The 22,051-nt window shown below is 42.4% G+C and overlaps 1 protein-coding gene across 6 annotated transcripts in view; it reads right to left on the bottom strand.

The window, feature by feature from the left end:
* Positions 1 to 669: 669 nt before the first annotated feature.
* The window catches only part of tln2b (talin 2b), an 87,679-nt gene continuing 66,297 nt past the window's right edge, over positions 670 to 22,051 (bottom strand). For 3 of the 6 annotated variants that reach the window (XM_035156020.2, XM_035156021.2, XM_035156025.2), the window contains exons 37-58: positions 21,336 to 21,517; positions 20,221 to 20,353; positions 20,006 to 20,107; positions 19,712 to 19,882; positions 18,400 to 18,546; positions 17,462 to 17,563; positions 17,222 to 17,341; positions 16,445 to 16,591; positions 15,254 to 15,420; positions 14,576 to 14,759; positions 14,006 to 14,131; positions 12,779 to 12,895; positions 12,068 to 12,253; positions 11,483 to 11,590; positions 10,046 to 10,151; positions 9,180 to 9,185; positions 8,299 to 8,423; positions 5,523 to 5,648; positions 5,369 to 5,431; positions 4,675 to 4,857; positions 4,457 to 4,582; positions 670 to 2,830 (exon numbers count right to left, since the gene is read on the bottom strand). In XM_035156020.2, coding sequence (XP_035011911.1) covers positions 2,702 to 2,830; positions 4,457 to 4,582; positions 4,675 to 4,857; positions 5,369 to 5,431; positions 5,523 to 5,648; positions 8,299 to 8,423; positions 9,180 to 9,185; positions 10,046 to 10,151; positions 11,483 to 11,590; positions 12,068 to 12,253; positions 12,779 to 12,895; positions 14,006 to 14,131; positions 14,576 to 14,759; positions 15,254 to 15,420; positions 16,445 to 16,591; positions 17,222 to 17,341; positions 17,462 to 17,563; positions 18,400 to 18,546; positions 19,712 to 19,882; positions 20,006 to 20,107; positions 20,221 to 20,353; positions 21,336 to 21,517 — 2,856 coding nt within the window. In that variant the 3' untranslated portion in view covers positions 670 to 2,701. The remainder of the gene's footprint in view (positions 2,831 to 4,456; positions 4,583 to 4,674; positions 4,858 to 5,368; positions 5,432 to 5,522; positions 5,649 to 8,298; positions 8,424 to 9,179; positions 9,186 to 10,045; positions 10,152 to 11,482; positions 11,591 to 12,067; positions 12,254 to 12,778; positions 12,896 to 14,005; positions 14,132 to 14,575; positions 14,760 to 15,253; positions 15,421 to 16,444; positions 16,592 to 17,221; positions 17,342 to 17,461; positions 17,564 to 18,399; positions 18,547 to 19,711; positions 19,883 to 20,005; positions 20,108 to 20,220; positions 20,354 to 21,335; positions 21,518 to 22,051) is intronic. The other 3 variants (XM_047339736.1, XM_035156026.2, XM_035156023.2) reach the window with 2 other exon arrangements.

Raw genomic sequence — 22,051 nt, 5'->3', positions numbered from 1 at the left:
GGAGACAGAGACAGAGACAGAGACAGAGTGAGGGTGAGTAGTGGACGGACACTCCCAGTTAAACACATGGCTCCAGTTTTCCCTCTCCACTGTGTGGCCTGGCCTTGCATGAGACCAAAACACTCAAACAACCAAATATGGTGTTCATTAGGGCGACTCAAGGTATTGTGCTATAGCCACCTCTCAACCATTGTTACACACTATAGGCCCGAATATACTGCTGATGCAGAGAGAGGTTCGGTTTCAGTGTGAAAAGGTTTCTACTCGATCACCTGGCTCAAAAAGTTTGATCATATTGTTCAAGTTTGATTTATTGCTGATTTATTTACTGCTACTTATCCAAAATCCTTGCAATTATTTTAGCTTTGGAGCTGTGGAACCCAGAATACAAAGATATAAATGTGAATCTCATTCTATGTGAATCAAAACATCCAAGTGGAAATCAGTGTTTTCTTCATGGTCTGCTCTCTGAACAAAAAAACCTCACATCCACTGTTTCCTTATTTGGTGTGGCGGACTTTGCTCCACTAGAACATATTTCTCCAAACATCCACTGACCCCACTGACTCAACTACGAAGGATAACACTGACATCTGCAGGAAAGAATGTGGTATGACATTTAGAAATCTCTCGTGCGCTGATGCGAAACAGGATAAAAAGGTAACGAGATGTTTTGAAACTTTTTTATTTTTTGGTGAATACAAAAAATACTTTTGTGACCAGATAAATATTATAGATACAGCATCAAATCATAAAACCAATGCAGTCTGTTAAAGAAAGCACAACACCGATTCATAACAGGGCTACTAACGTTTTCTATTTCCTGTTAATACTCAGACAAATCAGTAAGACAATATATTTCAGGGTAATTCTTACATTTACTGATAAAAACAAATCTTTTTATTTTGGGATAGTGATTAGACGATGAAACAAGGAAGTTATTCAAACACAAATTGCCACATGCTCATGGAATGCAGTCTAGTGTTAAGAGTTCTGATATGGTCTCTGAATCCGAAGGTATCCACAGATGCCCTTTTTATTATATATCAGCATTATAACATTGGAGGCAGGTATATAGGTCACCAGCCAAGGCATTGTACTGTATGGCAGAGGGACTCGGTGACAGTTTATTAAGACCCCGATGGGCATTAGCATGGCATCATGTTCTGATCCAGAGAGGAAGAGGCTCAGGCTCCAAACCGGGCCTGATCTTCAGCTGCTCACAGGACAGACTCGAGTAAGGCACTAGTACACGATGCAGACCAGACACTGGCATGGACAGACTGAGGAGATGAAGTGCGTAACATTTCCAATATATAACACGTTAATATACGAAAGTAAAGGAAATTATTGGATCAGTTTCCTCCATCAGAACTTCCTTCTGCTTTGTATGTGACGGAAGCTTTAAATTGCCTTCTTCAGTGCGTAAGTTTATGATCAGTGCAAAAATGTATTTCTTGTGTCATTCGGGAGGGCAAAGCCAAACATCACTGCACGTATGCAATCGACCAACCAGTGACAGCGCAGCCCCTCGTTATTATCTTGCTAGAATCATTGTATTGCTTTTGACCGTCAGTCCAAAGTGAAAATACCGTTGCCATAACAGCGGGGTGACGAGCAGGGAAAATAGCTGTATGTGAGTGTGTGTATGTTTGTGTGAGTGTGTGTGCAGTACAGCGGGCACCCAAACTAAATCTGGCCAGTGTTATAGGGAGAGGGATTAATTCACGAAGACGAGCAGGAACAGACGTGACACACAATGTAAACATATATCTTCCTTACACAGCTCTGTGTAGGTGAGGGAGGAACTGCGGGGGCTACATGACGCGGCCAGACTCACACAAGGATAAAGACATATTTGGTCACATATGTCCTTAGAAAATGTTGTCAAGAATAAATATTTTATAGCAATTGTTGGCCGGTGGTCAGAATCCTTGATTTGAGATGATTTTTCCAGATGAACAGCAATTTCACATTTTCAATAGTAAAATACAAGTGACTTTCCACTCTATACTACTCTATTCGTTAGTAGCCTCATTGATATGTATAGACATTATGGTGCATGCAAAGCAGTGGTGAAACGAGGAGTCCCTCCTCCCTCCGCTTTCTGTTAACCCTCGGATGTTTTTACATAGGATGTTGGGAGTACAAGCTATGGGCCCTAAGGTTGGTTGGAGGTGTCACCAGTTCATTTCTATTTGCTCTGAACCTTCAACACTTATAGAACATTCAAAGATTATAGAGGATTTCTGCATTCATAACATCTCAAATTCATGATTGTAACAGTCAGTAATGCTCATGATGGAGTAACACTCACAAAGCAATGATACATTAACCATACAACTTAATCACACTTTCTCAACCTGCTCATATTAACAACTTTTTCCTTATTGAGTGTCTTTAACTGACAAATACACACACACACACACACGCTGACACACACACACACACACACACACACACACACACACACACACACACACACACACGCTGACACACACACATACGCACACACACACACCCACACAAACACACACTACAGAGCACAGGCACTTGTTGTTCTCACCCAACAGGCCTGATTCAAGTGCTGTATATTCCTCGATTATAAGAGAGTAAAGCAGCCATTGATACATTGGCAACATCAGCCTATGACAAGAGGGGTCTTCATCAATGCAGCGCACGTCCTTCCCCGCTCGGCCCCTCAGCCCTCGTCCTCCCTCAGCTCGCTGGGCAGGAACTTGTACTGCTGCTGTCGGATCTGAGCCAGCTTCTTGCGGGCTTCCTCCAGCTCCCTCTCCTTCCTCAGCATCTCCTCCTGAGCCGCAATGATCTGAGGAGAGCGGGAGCAGAAGAGACATGAAATGGGGCTTTCGCTCGTTCTAATCCCGTTTCTGTGGACAGCTCCAAACGACAAATGACTTTGCACAGCCTCCTTTTCTTTTAAAAATCGATTAGGATCTAACGTGACATTTGAAAATATACAAATACCCCATTTCTTATGAGGATAGTCTTTGGGTACATGTCCAGGTATTTAGACATGTACTTTTTGTTTTTTGGCAGTGACTCCAGCACATTGAATTTGAGCTCACACTGCCCCCTTGCAGCTTTAAGGGGATTTACAGCAGATCCAAAGAGCTATTTCCAACTCCAACTTGAATGGAACTGTGGATTAGAGGACATTTTTCTGTCTGAACCCGACCGGAGCCTGACGCAGTTAAAGTCAGCTCAGTTTTTGTAACCCTGTCTCCGACACACAAGTTTATTGTGAGTAAAAAAAGATCCGCCTAGCCAATGTGACCGACCCCAACCCACATATCATTTCAAAATATTTGTCTCAAAACCTGGCCCGGCCAGTCGAGTCCTGACTGGTCCCAGTGGGCTCAGATGGGGTATCCACACTCTACTGTACATGTACTCTCTGCTATAGCAGTGTAGGAGTTGTAACCCTTTTGATACATAGTCCGATACTAAAAGAGAAAATCTAGGATGATGACCCTAAAGATGTACACGAGGGAAACAAGCAGGTTTTTAAGGACAAACAGAGAACTGATCTCGACTGTTCAATTCAAATTGAGCATTTGCTTCCATGTAAGGACAACATTGAACACGAAAAGCCTTTGCTTGTAAAATCAGGGCAGATATTATGGATGTAAACACAATAATCAATATTTAAAGCTGATAATAAAACCATGATTTCAGTGTTCATGAGTATAATGTTTCATGTCTTTTCAGTGATTTGTTTGGCATAAAATATAGTAGAATCTTTCTCTTATTTCTTACAGCAGAGGAATCACAGAAATCCTCATATTGTTATTTTACCAGCAGTTTTCAGATGGAAGTTGGAAAAGATTAGGTTATAATGTTTTGAAAAACCTAATATAATATTTGTTTTACCTTTTTGGCCATTTCAAAAAAAGATAGTGGTCTATCACAGACTTCTTTAAAGAGATAATGTGTCTAAATCTCCCCTTTGTGCAACGCTGATCAGACATGAGTGAGACAGCGAGTCTCATTGGTCAAATAGAGACGCTGACAAGATAAAGCCCAGCTGGGGTTCACCACTGACTGAGAAACTAACTTAATCTATCAAGATGAAAAGTAAAGCTTCCTCTAGCACCCTGCAGTTCTGGAAAAAATACCCAGACACATCAATAACTGTCAGATTTCCACAGAGATGTAAAGGAAGCATGCTATCTGCTGTAACAGGAAGATGCTGAAAGTCAGCTAAAAGATGATGTTTTGCAGCTGTGGGTGTCGGGCAAACCTTCTAAACAGCTCTGAAGTGAAGCTGATGAGCCCTTTACCCACAGCAGCTCATCACAACCTCAGAAAAACAACAGTGGCATTTCAGCACATCAGCGAGAGCTGCAAACGTTCAGTGAAAAGGGCAAACCACACAATGGGGATGATCTTTCCTCCGGGTCTCTCATGAAGATCTTTCAGGGTTTTGTCTCACCTGAGCTATGCCTCCGACGAATTTGGTCTTCACCACCACGCTGTCATCTTCGGTCTTGTCAAACGCTGCTTTCTGAGCTGCCTTCACCAGGCTGTCTGAGGCCCGCTTCACGGCGTTACCAGCAGCCTTCAAACAGACGGTCTCAAAGTTAACATGCACAAAATCCACGTACGCACAGATTCCATGGAAAAATTGAAGCTTTGAGGTTTGAGCCTTACCTGAAGTCTCCTCATGGCTTCAGAATCCTGGTCCGCCTTGACCTTGCAGGCCACCAGCAGCTGAGCTGTGGAGGCCGCCACCTGTTTGGCCGAGGAGATGAGCTTCTCCTCGCTGGCGTGGCCCTGAACTGAGGCGTTAGCTGACTCACACAGGTTACTGGTGGCTGCCGCTACCAAACGAGCCTACAGCGAGCCAAGAAAATCACAGTCATTACCCAACCGAAGAGGGTTGTTTGTGTGTCTGTTAGTTTGCAGCATAAGACAACCTGATGGTGGATAAGAATGAAAGAAGAATCCATTAAATTTAGATGCAAATCCTGGATTTAGTTTGTTTCCCTTTCTTTAACATTAACCGATGGAGTGTTTCTCCAGATGTTTGTTAATTTTTCAAGGAATAATGCAGAGATCTTTAAGAAAAAAATCATCTAATATCTATGAATAGGTGAACTTTTGTTTGGATCTAGATAATGATCTGGATTTTGTGACTCAAAAATGTTAATGGGGGGTGAAGTTTATTACTGTATATCAGAGAATGGATATTTTGCCTGTGTTTAATGTAAACAGTTTGCAGAACATGTATGTGTACATATGTATGTATCTCATCTCAATACATATATACAGAATATGTGATGAAGTGGCCAATTAGCCTAATGGAGGTATAAACCCTTATACGAGTAATTTCACAGCCTCTTACCGCTGATATGAGACCTTGTGACCACTGGCCATCATCCACTGCATTAGCTAGATTGGATCCCACCTGAGGTTAGGGTTAGAGGAAAAAGTGATTGCATTTCAACATTAGATATACAGTAGTATGTTCATCTGTCTGAGTGGGTGTGTAAACTGACCTTCCCTTGTGCCACCAGTTCTCTCTGTGCTGCTGATGCAGATTTAACTAGAGCACTAGTTGCTGCAGCGATGGACTTCGCGGCCTCTAAGATCTGCTCCTCAAAATCCAGCGTCTCATCCGCCTGCTGGGAGGAAAACCACACGTCAACTTAAGACTTAAAGCCAGAGAAAGAGTCAATTGTTATTTCTGTCTGTAACAATTTGCTTACATTGTTGGAAATCGCCCATTATGAAGGGCTGAACATTCTAGTTCCCAGAAAATATTTATTACCGCCACAAAGAGGGTTATGTTTTCGTCTGCGTTTGTTTGTTTGTTTGTTGTTGAGCAGATTTACACAAAAACTACTGGATGGATTACCACAAAATGGTGGAAGGACGTGGTTTTTTAATATTGTAAGACAGGGCCTTTTTATTTTTTACACTTTCATGGATTTCACCAGAGAGTAATTCATGGATCTCGATAAAAAAAAAATCAGGCATGTTTAGGGAATCCAAATGAAAGATGAAATTAAAAATGGTTTCATAAGGGAGGTATGCACTCTACTGAGAGCCATTCTAGTTTTTCTATTTATTTATTGGCCTACAAATAAGAGAATGTTTTCATACTACGATTATAAAAATGCTTTAATCACCTCATGAAATATCCACTAAGTGCTTGTGTTTAATTGCAGAATATAATCTCCCTCCTACTTTCCTAAAAAACCCAAATCCCCAGAATAAAAAACAGAGTCCTTGTTGGTAGCTATACGCCCCCGAGCGCAACCCATGATGTTTAAACTGCACACAGAGCACAATCATGCTGGATTATTTCTCGGTGACAACAGAGTGACATCTCGCCATGTTTCCCAAACCTGAACTAAAACCCAGAATGAAGATCACAGCATATCAGTTCAGGGACAGTCAACCAACGACTGCCTCTGCCTCGGGAGTCAACAGCATCTGATTGACCTCCATAAACACACAAGGCACACGTGGCTGGAGACAGGGCGGGACACTGTAGGAATATGTTTGATATATAGTTGGACTGAATAACAACCTAATATATCAAACATATCAGACAGAGCCCTGCAGAGAAGGCTTCCAGGTCTACAACGGCTCAGAGAAGGGGCGGGGGCACGGAAGCATGCCGAGGGAGCAGGAGAGTCCTCCCACACCAGTGCAGGGTGGGAGGGATGGAGATGAAGAGAGGAGAGGGAGTAAAGAGAAGGAAGGAGGAGAATCCAAACTGTTTCAGATAAAGTAATGTAAATTTGATGTGAGCATAGATTACATGGCGGCTTGATACCTCAAATAACTATTAGTATTACTACATTAAAATAATAGATTTTGAATTAAATTAAAATCATATATGTTGTTCTTTATGAGTGAATACTTTGGGGACTACAGAACTTGTGTAAGACCCTTTAAAATCTTAATTTTATGATTAATGATTCTGCACAATAAATGGTGTAGAGGTCAGGGAAGATCCCATCAAATGTTTTGTGTGGATTTGGATCAGGGGGCAGATCCAGGATTTTGTGGCAAGATTTATAAACTTGCTCCTTTATTTCTCACAAAGTAAATCATGGATCTTGATAAAATAATCAGGCGTGATTAGGGGACTGATTGTAATGAGTGTGTGTAATTTGGTGCAGTTCCAAATAAAAATCTGGATCTGGTGAATTTAAATGTGGTTTCATTAGGGGACTGTCGGGCCTTGGTGGGGCAGTACACTCTGGTGCCTTTCTAATTATTTCTTCTTCTGCATCTGAACAAAATTTAATTCAGAGTGGACACATTTGGATTGGGGTTTATCAAGGCATAGTTGTATATGAAAGCGTAACTGAGAAAAAGAAGTAGTAAGGTTCAGTGGTATCCTCCTTTAAATAGTCAAGTTGCTTCATATTAGATCACTAGAGGGAGACACTGACATCTAAAAGAGGAAAAGCCTTTCACTCGCTAATCCCCTTCTCATAAATGCAGTCTGTAGCTGTGGGATTATAGTCTGAGACAGAGCATTATATGGTCTGTATTAAAACTGGGGTAACCTAAATATGCAGTCACACGGGCGGAGGGTGGAACTGACAATCACTGTGTACAGGAGGAGGAATAGAAAAGGGGGACACACAGGGAGCAGCACCAGGATCTAACTGTATTCAGTCTCCGGAGACGGATAAACAACACAATCATCATGCAAGAGCACACATCACAAACACAATCCCATATTACATATAGAACAATGTGAAATAGATTTCCCTATCTTTATCCTTTTATTTTTCATCATGCTGTAAAGTTGTTTTGTCTTTCAGGAGATGAACAACAGCATGAAAAAGTCTCCCTGAGCGTCGAAATGAGGAACACTGCTGTAAAACAAAAGGAAGTAAGTTCTCTCTTTTTGAGAAAAAAGGTCACAACAGTTCATTACACATTTGAACTCATTCCAACACAAGCTCGAGGACCCAGCAGTGCAATTGTGTCTCCTGGCAACGCAACTCCAAATAATGTCCCAAAGTGCGTTTGAAGAAAGTTTTCCGAGCATTGCATGTTTGCTCACCGGACCAGCTGTCTGACTCAACACAGTGTGTGTGTGTGTGTGTGTGTAAAACAAAGACATATTTTCATTTCTCCTTTTATGATGATCAAAATAGCAGCTCAGTCACTGAAAAAGATGACTGCACTTCAAAGTCAGTGTCACCTTTTCCCTGCCTTTGCCCCGTTGCACTCTCCCCTGCTGATTAATGGCAACAAGCTGCGTGTGCGTTTGTGTGTGTGGAACAGAGAGAGGGCCACTTATACCTTGGGCTTGGCCCTCGGTTTCAGCTGCTCCAGTTTCTTGGCGGCGGCTTCAATGGACGCCGCCGCTCCGAGGAGCTCGGTCTCAGCGATGACAGTGGGGTCCTCGGGGTCCACGCACTCTGATCCTGAAAAAAGGGAGCCGCACACGCCCAGATGCTGGTTACAGTGTGTTTATCTACTGCAGGAGGACAATTCTGCTGATGACATTTTCACTTCATTTTGCAAGATAATATAATAAGAAACTTTATTTCTATAGCGAATTTCAACAAGAACAAGGTTCTTCCCAAAATAAAACATAACGATCATAACTCAGCAGCGCAATGGAACAAAACAGATAAAAGAACAACAATACGACAATAAGATGACAACATAGAAACATTTTAAATTAAAAAACATTTAAAAAGAAACTACAAAAAGTAGAAATGCTCGTCTATACAGGTCAGTTTTTACCCGCTTACAAGGGGTCAACATTCAACATCAACCAGATGTTCGTTTCTCAAGCACAAATCCGAATATCACACAGATGTTAAATCTCAACTTCCTTCAACAGCATCAAAGCTCATGAGCTCAAAGAAACTATTTAAAGTCTAATGTCTCAAAGGTAAATAAAATAAACCGAAAGTTGGAAGAAGTGCACATTCGATGGATCATTGTCTTTTTATAGGTTTTTAAGCACCTATAAAACGGAGCCGTTTGGGAACAGCTTGGTAAAGCAGATGGAACGATGTTTTCATAGATTACGTCGAGCTCAAGGGAAATCTGTTCTATAACCCCCTGCCCCTCCAAGCCTTCATCTATTCCCCTACACCACCCCCTCCCTCCCTCATTGTGGCTCTATGAAAGGTGATCTGAGGGAACGAAACACACTATATCCCACTTACCTCCATCTGAGGCAGCAAGGAAAGAGCAGGGGGGGGAGAGAGAGTAGAGAGAGAGAGAGGGAGGGAGAGAACACATGGGACATTAGGGAGGTGAAGTGGATAGCCCCGCTGGGTCTCAGGCTGTACGCTGCTAAATCTAATTCTCACCCAAACACAATCTATTACCCCTGTCACATGTGGCAGTGCAGTTTCTGGAGGAAGCAGTGGAGTGTGTTTGTGTCATAACAATCCCACACAGCTTCATTTAGGACAATTTGCAGGGCAATCACTCTGCGGTAACATTTCAATATTCCAAAGTGATTCTCCTGACCTTTATTAAAGATGGAGACAGGTTTGACTCACTAACACTGTAATATTATTCATGCACTGGAGGATTAGGCCTCCTCTGACTAATCTCAGCCAATCCAGTAATGTTTTTCAATTTTTTTTATTCACGCTTTATCAAATTGGGTTGGCTCCTAATGGGAATCCCCCTTTTTTTTCAACTCGCTCTATGCTGCAATCTCAGATTTCCCAGTTTTACACAGCAGCGCATTCACTGTCGCAGAGTCATTTCAAAATTAAAAGCTGATGCCTTGGAAAGCACACGAGCCTCTGTAAAATTCATGACTCTGAATAAAACAACATTTCACAGAGTACCAAACACTTTGAATGATAAATATACACAACTTTCATGTGTGTTAAATGGGCCATAAAATCCTGGCATCGCTGAGAACGGGGGTCATGGACAACTTACTTACTTGTCAACCCAAAATCTTGTTTGTGTGTGCTGTCTAAGATTGTGTGACAGTGTACATCTGCAGTGTGTGTGTGCGTGTGTGTGTGTGTGTGTGTGTGTGTGTGTGTGTGTGTGTTTGTGGCCTCACCTTTCATGGCCTCTGCTGTCTGGACGAGCTCGGTCACACACGCTGCCACGTGTTTGGAGTGCATGGCCAGCTGCTGTTTCTGCTCCGGTGTGGGCTTCTGCAGCACCTGACAACACGAGGGCCCAACAGGCGCACACACGCACACGTGCACACACAAAGATGAATTGGAAAGTAAAGGTGATGGCGGACATTAAACATCTGTATCTGTTCTGCCATCTTTCAAACGAATCTTAATCATAAATTACATTTAGAGCCTGACCGATGTGGATTTTTGGAATATTGATATTTTTGGAAGTAGAACATTTCTGATAATGGTATATCGGCCGATGTATATATTACAAAAATTTGCAATAATTACAAAAATGTTGTTATCAAGTATAGATATTTTACAGTTTAATCACAAACTTTATAATAAATAACTATAAATAAAAAGAAATACAATCAAATATATAGAACTGAAATAAGGACAATAAACATACATTTTTCAACTTAAAAAGTGAACATAAATGCCCATCTTATTTGCAAAGCAAACATTTTCATAAACACTGTATTGATCATTGTAAACATCCATAAAAATAATTACAATAAAAATGTGATGGACAATTTACCTAATGACATATTTCCAACAGCCGAAGGATTTTATAGCATTTTTCTGTTTATTTTACTAAATACTTTTTGTCTGAAAATATAAATACTGATACTGAAATGTCTGTGAAAGGCTCATATCGAAAAACCAATTAATCAGTCATTATGAGAAACTCTAAAGCATTAATAACTGCAACTAATAATAAATTACCTGACCTGACAATTATTCACTCCCTCAGTAAATCAATTAGTGTGGCCTAGTTAAATTTGTTATTTTGGTCACTTGAGAAACTAGTTTACTTTTTAATCTTTCTTTATATTAAACCATAAGTAAAACATGTTGCTTTTATTGACCTTATGTCCTGCCTGAATTAATGTGATGCACCATGTTCATTAAGCATTAACGAGCAGATATATGTAAGTTACACAACAACACACTTACATGACACGTGTTGTCTCCACACAACAAATGGGGAGTTTTAACATGAACTAAGGAATTTCTTATACAACGAGGTGCTCAGAAATGAAATAATGTAGGAATGATGTATATGCAGGCAGACTGCAGACATAGAAGATCATTTCAGTCCTGTCCTTCCTTGTAGTCATTCATGAGTCCGACTTTCTGTTATCAGGTCATAGTGACTTTACAGTTAAATGTAGAGTGTGAGAGACAGGAAGCCAGGAAAGAATTGACAAGCATCACAGGATATCATCTTTTAGAAAAGACCTGTGAAATCTCAGTAGGTAACATTAAAGACCAGAAACCACCCATACATAGGTATGGAGACATACAAATGCACACTTGCACAAACCACTTCCATTATTTATTTATGACACATGTTTCATTCTAACCTGCAGCACTTGCTCCAGAAGGTTGACGTATCCGCTGGTGCACTCAGATCCGTACTGCAGGGCCCTGCTCCTCAGTTCCTCGCTGACTTCTTGGTGGAACGCTGCTTGCTGGAAGGGTGAGAAAACAATGTGGTACGATAAATTTAAAAACAGGAGAGAAACATTGTTCCCAGTGGAATGTTAGGATTCAACACAGGTCCTGATATCAAAGTAAAAATGCGCTACACAAGGTTTGGAAGAATCATCCCATTATTTTATTTGTGCAGATGTAACTAGTTCCAAATATAGATCAATTAAAAAAGGTAATAAAAACTCTAATGATGTGATTATAATGCTTTGGTATTAAAAAAGCACAGCCTATGATGATCTGGTTCCCTCTGTTTCAACCGTTCTCCAGTTGCTGAAGGACACGACTGATGCTACAGTGCACGACATTGAAAAAGAGACTGAGTCACTCTCAGCGAGAGCAGTGGACTGGACTCTCGTGTCCTACTTGCTCTCAGCAGGCCGGGCTCATGTGTTCCCTGGCAGCCTAGACGCTGCCTGCGTGAGGCCTAGTTCTGGCAGGGCGGCGTGGATTAGCACCTTGCACGTAGTCAGCATATCGGAGATGGCTTTTCGGCTCAGGTTGGCAGTGGCGATAACGTCCTCCTGCTGGGCAGAGTTCCCCGCAGCCACTGCCTTGGCCGTCGCTATGGTGATGCCCTTTGTCATGCGGGTGAACACCTCGGGTGTGGTGGACTTGTCTGGGACGTCCCTGGACTGGAACACCTGCCGGGATGATGAACCAAAGACACAGGTTGGGAGCAGGCATGGACGAAGCTCGGCCATGTAAATACAGATTGGAACATTGTCTTATAAGAACCGAAGTGCACACAGATGCTGAGTAACTTCGTAAAGTGCAAACAGAAAATCCTAAAATGGGCAGTAGTATAACTAGAAAATTAGATTGTGAATTTGGCTTCGGCTCTTGGCAAAGCCTCCTCTCCAGCTGGAGGTCCTCCGATAAGCATGAGCAGTAAATTACAAAAAAAACCCACTTAAAATCTTTTTCCTTTTCTCACTCTGCCTTTTTCTACCACCAAGACCCTAACAAGAGCTGTGAGAACCCTGCAGGGGCTGTGAGGAAGGAGGAAGAAAGAAGCTGGACAGACAATAGAGGGAAAGAAGTACAGAGAATCTCAGAGAAATAGAAACAGATCTCCCTGACCCTCTTGGAGCCGGCTTTGAGAGAGGTTATGGTTCATCTCCCAGTTGACCACAGAAGAAGTGGGTTGGCCTGTCAGGCCCTCTCACCGTCAGCTCCTGCTTGATGCACTCGATGGTGGCCTCCAGTGCCCTCGTCCCGCGAGTGGCTTCATCCTCCACTGCCTTCACTGTTTTCAGAAGAGACGTCACGTTGGTCACCATGACCTGCGAAACAAAGTAATAATGAGCCTCGCAGTCAAACCAGGAGGTGGAGCTCTTTCGCTTCGGCTGCAAAGCTTTATATTGCAAACTCATTTCTGTCTCCTCCTTCACTGATTCTGTGAGAGTGAATAATGGCTACATGTGTTAAGGATGCTCATCAAATGGAAATTAAACAATCAACCGCTGAAGAAAGACAAGGGGTTTATTTCAGAATTAAAAGAGGCTGATTTAGTGCTGGTGATACATTTGATTCACTGACACAGGGAATTATAAAAAATACAATTTAAATTTCACACATTCTGTTCTGTCTAGGCTGCATTCCGCAAAGTGAATATTATATGGTTTGGAATTTGAGCAACATGATCAGCAGGAGTTTGAGAGGGTCGCTCTCGGAGGTCACCATATGTTGGAGGAACAGAAACAATCTGTCAACATGGCCGGGGTCATGGGTGGCCCTAATTCCATTTGGATGAGAAAACATGAGAAACTCGAGTAAAATAAATAAACTGAGGAAGTTTTCAGGACTATAACCATAACCACTACTTTGTCGAACCATAACCTTAACATAACATGACTTTACCTTAACCTTAAAACATGTTTTCATCTTTATATTAAATTATACATTATGGGAAGTTGCTTTTTGTCCCCATAAGGGAGACAAATCCCCATAATTTAACCGTGTAAACAGGTTCAGGTCGTCATAACATGAGTAATGTGCCTGGACCACATACATATAGACACGCACGCACACACACACACACACACACACACACACACACACACACACACACACACACACACACACACACACACACACACACACACACACACACACAAATGCAAAATGTACATCTTTGTAATAAGTCCAGTCCCACACAAAGCTAAAGCAAATAAAATACACGCCCTGATAAGAACGTTCATATCCTCCCCGAACGCACATTGTTGCTTCCACATATGTGAAACTAAACACAGCTCTAATAAAAAGACAGCGTTGGTGGAATGTCTCCGATAAAAAGTATTAACTGGACAACAAACTGGAGATCGCATCAGTGAGATCAATACGCAGCTGATCCAGATATGACAGGCTTTTGTTTGAGCCGTGCGTTCTTTTACCTTGGCGGCGCTCTTCAGCTGATACATGGACGGGTCGTCGGCTGGCTTGCCGGCGGCACATTTGGTGGCACCGATGAGTTCCGCCAGAGCTTTGGCCACGTCGCGCACCGCATTTATCAGAACCACCTGTGGGGAGATAGAGCTGGAATCAATACGGCACAATGGTCAGAGTATAGGTTTATCAGCTGCTCCCCGAGGAGAGGATTTAACACTGCAGCCCTTATCACTCCCACCTCGTCATGATACTTCAGACTTAGTGAGGGGCAGAGATAGAGGCATACACACAGGGAGAAGAAGAGGCACAATGTGTATCAGATGAAACTGCAATTACACAGAGAATATAACGCTGGCTGAACAGATAGATAGAAGTCATTCCCTGTAAATTACTGATACAAGAGAAAAGAATAATGACAACAAAGCTCCCTGCAGCAGAATTAAAATGTAATGCCTGAGCTTTGTTAAAGATTCAAATCTTTAACTAGAAATAAATGCATACAACTACATATGGCTGAAGCATCTGTGGTTGTATCAGACGCTCTTTAGTCTAAATGTGTTTTGGTTTTACATCACCTGTGTCTCAGGATCCTCAGAGCCCATGCTGGTTGCTCCCAGTTTGACCACCTCAGTGAGCTGGGTAATGGTCTTGGCTGAGGACTGGGCGGCCTGGGCCAGTTTCTCCTGGCTGGATGCGGCTCCAGCCACCAGAAGCTTGGTGTCCTCCACCAGCGCCTTGGCCGTCTTCAAGATGTTCTCCCTGAGGGACGGCACGGGGGACACATTGTTTCTCAAGCTGCTACACAGTCGCACTCCAGCTCCAGCAACATGAAAGGAAGCTGTTGTTGGTTTTTTTCTGATCCAAACATGTGTTTATTAAGGGCATTCATTCATTATGTGAAATGTATCTCAGGCAAACTGTACTTCCTCTGAGTGAGTCATCGCAAGAAAATGATGAAGAGCATCAGAGGGGCAATGGATTCCCTGCGTGCACGCTGTCCATACCTCAATAAGGCAACGCTAACTTTTTCATATTGTTATAATGCCATCTCATAATGATGTCGTCATGGCAACATATACACAATAAGATGACGAATGATAAATAAAACATAGATCATGTCGCTAATCTTACCTATTAATTTATGGCTCATATCTAACACCATTGTATGCTGCTCTTTTTGGTGATTACAGCTTTTCATTTAGCATTATATACGTTTTGCTCTGCTTCTCTTGTTTGAGTCAAAGTCATCGCACCTGTGGTCGGCAAAGGACTCTTCATTCTCAGGGCTCAGCGTTCCAGCTGAGGCAAACATGATGGTGGTGTCCAGGTCAGCGATGATGCCGGAAACAGCACAGGCTGCTGTGATGCAGGCCTGGGTGCCTTTGTTCCCCGCCTGCAGTGCTGACAGCACCAAGGACACCTGGAACATGTGAGGCATGACATTAGATATGCAGAGAAAGTCCTTCAAACATATTGTGTTCAGACCAGGTATACATTACACCGGTTTATTGCATGTGTTGAATGATTCCAATGGAATTTCTTTTGAAATTAAAAAGAAAAATGCTGGTGGAGCCCTGACAGAGCAGGTAACTTGGGCTGAAAACGTTTGGAGTGAAACATCTGGACAAGCCGGATTAAAGCCGGAAGCTCGGACTACGACAAGAGGGCAGGGTTCAGCATTCGTTACATCAGAGTCTGCTGCAAAATCACATTAACTCAATGGGCCTCAGTCTGCAAATCACATAACTCCCTCGAAGACTGGTGTCTGCCCATCTCTCATAAACAAACAGAAGGCCCTGAGAGGAACAAGCTTCAAATGTCAGCAAACATGAGACCACAGATTCTGAATGTTTTACATGAGCCCTGAATCAAATTATAGCCTCAGAGCGGAGAGATATTCTAACATGTGAGCAACACTGGCTAAATGCTACCAGGGTCAAAACAGGGAGACGCTAGTATTATTAAATGCACAGTTTGAGGGTGGTCAGGAGATAATGGTCTCCTGACTGGAACATTAATAAAGTAAAGCACCGGTTGTTATCACCTAAAACCGCATTAAACTTATATTCTTCTGATTACACCACTAAATTAAGGCTGCGGTTTTACAGTAAAAAATAATGAATAATAAGTAAAGTACAACGCGTAACTGCCTGCTACAATATAGGCAACACTTTCTTAAATCTTGCACACACTTACAAGTTCTCTACCACTTTATTTAAATAGGGATGTACTGTATATACAGCCGCGGCACTGGCAATTGCATGAAATATATTTCATTAAAATGCAAATTCTGAGTTGATGCTGCTGCCAAACTTCAAACAGCCAAGATTGCAAATTACGACAGTAAAAATAGACTTCCCTTAAAAAGGCAAGATAAAAAAAAAACACATCTTCCTCCTGCATGAGATAATGATGGCGTACCAGTACCCGTCCACATGGCTCACCTTCTCTGTGACGGCGCGGGCGCACTCGATGAGCTCCCTCTTGGAGAAGCTATCAGTGGGGCTGAGCTGCAGGGCTCCCGCCTTCTGAACCAGGTAGATACAGCCATGGCCCAGCTCTTGCACTCGTGTCCTTATCTGGAAACCAACCTGAAAAGCATAACCGAGCATTGACTTAGACCACATCCGATTGTCTCATTTGTGCACTCTCAGCGTGCTACACGATCACAGTCCCGCCCCTCACTGGTACGTCTCTTATCCAGCGAGTGGATGAAAATGATGTCAAGCACCCTAAGAGCGGGAATGCTGGCACTACACTTTTAACTTCCAGATTGAGATTCACGGGTGGGTGGTGCTTCATTATGAGCATCGCTATAGGCTTTTAGACTTGTAGAAGCACAATGTCGCTATGGTAACCAGCAGGGCTTCTAGCAGCCTGTTATATACAAGATATTTATAAGAGCTGTGTGCTTATAAGTGCAATGTTTCCATACATCGCTTGTCCTCTGGATGATACAGAAACCAGTGCTGATGGGGTAAATTTCTGTTTGATCTCACGCTGTCTGGAGAAGTCCTAAAAAGGGCAGCACATATACAAACAGCCATCATCTGCACTGCTCGGTTTGTGAGTGAATTTATCAAAGTATTCCGGGTGAAAAATATAGATCTGAGCTGATATCTCACTCTGATATTCGAGGGGAACATTAGTAATCAGTTAAATCTTTAAGAGCATATTATTTCCCCCACTTCCTCTATAGGACAGAGAACACGGCTTCTCACCTCCTCCGGCTCTGCAGTAGCTGCAGCAAGACGTCCTTGGTGCGCTAGCTGTGCATAGTCCACTGTCGCCTGAGAGGCAAGGCCACCGAGCTCCTCAGGGCAGGTCAATGACTTTGTCATCTGGCCACAGAGAGAACATACATCAACAGAGGAGTCAGGTTAATGCCTATCTTCTATTACTCACACATATTGTCATCAAAGTAGATTGGGACAGTAATGGAAAGCACAGAGTGCACTCACCATCTCCTGTGCAGTGATGGCGATGGCCTTGGAGAACTTCACCATGGTGGTCTGGTAGTCCACAAAGGATCCCTCGGGTTCAGGTGGTGTTCCTTCATCCAGCTGTTAAGATCAAACCTTTAGTAATGGTTTTATTTCAGGGCTAAGATAAATTTTGCATGTGACAGTTGTCGCTCATCTTTCTCACACACACGCGGGCGCAAACACACACACACACACACACACACACACACACACACACACACACACACACACACACACACACACACACACACACACACACACACACACATACTCGTAGTAGGATGACGGAAGTAATATGATACAATATAATTTATAATATTTATTGTGGAATAATATTCTTGGTAATGATCATTAATTTGTTCTTTTGCAGTTTGGTTCTGGTCCCTGATACCAGGATGGTGCCCAGTAATATTTTTCTGAATATTCAAAATCACATCTGATAATGACAATATGTTAATAATTTATCATTATGCTATAATTTTGGAAATACCCTGCCCTAAATCAAAAATATATTTATTTTACAATGGTCCCTTCCTATGTTTAAATTGAGGATACAATAGAAAGAGACAAGTAGAAAAAATAACAATGAGCTAAATGTATATGTCTGAGAATGTCAATTATTCACTGCACTGTCAACACATTGACATGTCCACCAGCAGGATAAGTGACAGCTAACATCATCAGTCCACGATGGATTTGAAACTTGTCATCTCCTGGACTAATGAGAGTCATTGAGAAGGACACACTCGCAGCCCCCCCGCTGTGGAATCCCCCCTCACAGGGAACACTCATTTTGTCTTCAGACAGATGAGACAGGGAATATGTGTCAACCTGAAATCCATATAAACCACCTGAGCAGACATCACACACACTTAATCTGCATTCTCTATGAAAATCCACGCACACACACTCACCCTGCCCATGGACTCGGCGATGGACTCCACCATGCCCCCCACCATGCCGCCCTCACTGGCTGCCTCGTTCAATGTCACCATGATGTCGTCCACAGCCTCCTTCATCAGCTGGGATGCTTCAGAGATGGCATCGTGGGTGTGGCACGCCTGGGGACACAGTTGGCTGATTAACGGTTCTGTGACACTGTCTTGGTTTAGCCAGAAAGAAATTTATCAGTGCTGCTGCCGAGTGTCCTTACAGCTGGTACTCAGCGTCTCACTAGAGGACACTTCACCAGGCTGCATCCTTGGTCAGTTTTGTACCACTGTATTTTCAAATAATTCTACGGTCTAAATTGAATAAACTCTACATGTTATACAAGAGTAATATATAGTATATCAGAATGTAGCTACGCACTCACTACTAAGAAAAATAAAATAATTGTACAGAGCAGGCAATCATTTTGAAATATACTGACTAATGTGGCCAACCAGAGCGGGTTCAGTCCCTCCAGGTGTCCCTGACATGTTACATTCACAATATATGAAGTCACCGTGACCTTTGACCACTTAAATCTAATGAGGTCATCTTTCAGCGACAACTGGTAAATAATAAGAAATAAGAAATTCCCTAAAGGCTGACTTGAGATATCGTGTACATGGTGAGGCCACTGGGATTTTTGACCTTTAACCACCAAAATTGTATGAGTTCCTCCGTGAGTCTAAGACAACATTTTTGCCAAATTTGAAAGGATTCTCTGGAGGTGTTCTTAAGATAACACGTTCACAAGGCAAAACAAGGTTTTGTAAAGTAACCGTGAACTGGACCTTTCACCTCCAAATTATGATCAGTTTATTTTTGAGTTCAAGTGAACATTTGCACCAGATGTAACAAAATTCCCTTTGGGTGTTCACAAGAACATGAACTTGACATTTGACCTTTGACCTTTTGACCACCAAAATCGAATAAGTTCATCTTTGAGTTCAAGTGAACCTTTAAACCAAATTTGAAGAAATCTCTTCTTGGCGTTCTTAGAATGGGTTCTTAAAATGGGACAGACTGGCCACTGGCTGTCGCCGACGTGGAGACAAAAATCTTACAATCAATTGTAACCGATGCGGAAAGCTGTAAAAACCAGTGAGATCCGTTTTTATCTTGTGACACATCTGTGTATTATTGTCTTAGGCAAACAATGAAGTCATGAAAAATTTAAACAACAAAATAAAATGTAAATCACAGAAGAATCTCTTTCCAAACAGGTCACAGATATAACGATCTGATGGCTTTGAATTGATAAACACAACTATGTGAATATTATGAACTTCTAGGTACCTTTGGATTTCCCCCGCCTTCCTTAGCAGCGTAGAGCATCTGCAAGGCTGACTCCGACAGGGTCTTGGTCTGGTCCAGGATGGTCATCTGCTGCTGGTGGTCATGGAGCTTGGAGGCGAGCCCCACTGACGCCATGATGAGTGGATCGAAGTAACTGGCCAGCTGAGTCACCTAGGAGAAGGAGTTTTAAGAGAACTGTCTGAGGAAGGGTTGAGTCACAAGATAGTTCAGACAGAACGGGGAGTTTCTATCTAAATCCAGAGTGGATGAAGGGATATATGATCAGACCGGCACCTTGTGTCCTAGTTGGGCAGCTTCGCCTCGGGCTGTGGTGGAGACAGGATCAATCAGATGCCCAATCTCCTGAACAGAGGATGTCAGCTGCTCCTGGAGCGCCTAGTGAGTTACAATGGGAGAGAATTACAGTATAAGTCACAACAGAAAGAGTACAGATCCCATTAAGGTCTTTGTCTCGGACAAGATAGAGCTGATGGGGTACTTGAACTCACTTCCATGGAGATATCATCTCTGCAGGGCAGGGTCTGCCCAACAGCAGCCAGGGAAGCTTGCTCAATGTCCCGGATACACTTATTGATGTTATCAATGGAGTAATCACACTCCCTCTGTCCTGGTGCCTTGTCCCTATCACCAGAGATATTGAACACATTTAAATACATGTCTATATCTTTCTGTTCAAATGAATATACAGTACAAAAATTGAACACAGGTAAGAATAATTGACATTAAATATTTTGGGAAATTACAGTAAAGCTCTAAGTGTGGCTGTGGCTCAGGAGATAGAGGTGATCTTTCACTCAGGGTTAACATGACAAAATATTCCTTTGGCTTGACACTGAACCACTAAATTGCAGCTGACAGCTCTTACGTGAATGTGCAATACAAAAGCACAGCATATAGTAACACTGTATTTGTGTGTGATTGGGTAAAACACTTTGAGTGGTCGATAAGACTAGAAAAATGCTGTATAAATGCAGATAAACCATAGAACAGTTGTTAAAATAAGCAAAAATTACCAGAACCTCTTAAACTTACTGATTAACAGGTTATATCTAGTTTGTTTACTCTATAAAAACTTAGCAATTTTAGCAATGACTTCCTGAATTCATGGTGTCGTCATGAGTTTGCCTGGCAACCAGCGGCCACTCACATCCTTATGCTAAGCCCAACTAATCAGCCGCTGGCTTTAGCTTCATATTTAGCATTGAAAGATGAGAGCTGCATCGAGCTTATCATCTAAGTCTCAGCGACAAAGTGAGACAACCAAAAAAATATGGCCATAGCTGTTATGAGAATAGTGACGTTTGTGCATGTGCCTGGAGGATGATGATGAAGATGGAAATCGTTGGGGGCTTTAACTTTGGTGAAACATGTTTCAGATCCACTGTCAAAAATCATCTCAGCACTGTTCTGTAGTATTCTCTCTAATCTATTACAAAACGGCAGGAATCACAGCATCTATAAACTAATGCTGCAATTTGCTTGTCTGAGCAGATGTCGCAGTATAAAACCTCCAGTTTCAGCAACAGGTTTTGTGAGGAAACCTTAAAAAACTTCGATTCAGGATAATCCTGCTGAGACGAATGTGGTAAAGATTAGTACAAACCTAATGGAGGTGATGAGGCTCTTGATGGAGTCAGACACCGTCCTGGAGTGGCCAGCCAGTATGGACCAGGTGGGCGGATCTTTGGGGTTGAGGACGAGTGAGCGGGCCGTTTCTAAAAGGTAAGTGGAGCTATCGAGCATCGAGCGGGCTGAACGCACAATAGGCTCCTGTGCGGCTGAGCCCTGTGGAGGTGAAAACACAAACAACAGTTTCGATTAGCACATCAACAATGAACAACGCGAGCCACATTGGTATGAAAGAGTTGTTAATATTTCTTGACGACTTTGGAGAGATCAAAGGTGCAATCAGAGGGAGGGATGAGATTAGAAAGGCAGCTTTACACAGACGCGGGAAGAAACACCTTTAGTCTTTATGATCCGAGCCAAAGCCTCCCTCGACAATTAGATTAACAAGCTGAAGATTAGAGCAGCTGTGCTGTGAGAGAGTGCAGTTAAATGCTGCCCTCCAACAGATTACAGCCATAAAGCTTTTTAGAGGACTGTGCGAGGACTGTTCCGCTCAGATTGAAAAATAAAAATCCATTTTTCTCCCGAAGTCTTTTCTCGATATTAAAAGAAACGGGAAAATTGGAGCTCAATCCAATTCCCCGCCATGTTCGCTGTACAAACCTTTTGTGTTGGCTCATATAAGAGTGCCTCTTTCAAATGGATCGAGTGCACACAGTCACAAACACAAGCCATTAAATCTCTCTGAAG

Source organism: Hippoglossus stenolepis, chromosome 5 (genome assembly GCF_022539355.2).
Source record: "Hippoglossus stenolepis isolate QCI-W04-F060 chromosome 5, HSTE1.2, whole genome shotgun sequence".
Classification (NCBI taxonomy): Eukaryota; Metazoa; Chordata; class Actinopteri; order Pleuronectiformes; family Pleuronectidae; genus Hippoglossus; species Hippoglossus stenolepis.
This window is presented reverse-complemented; position numbering and strand designations above follow the sequence as displayed.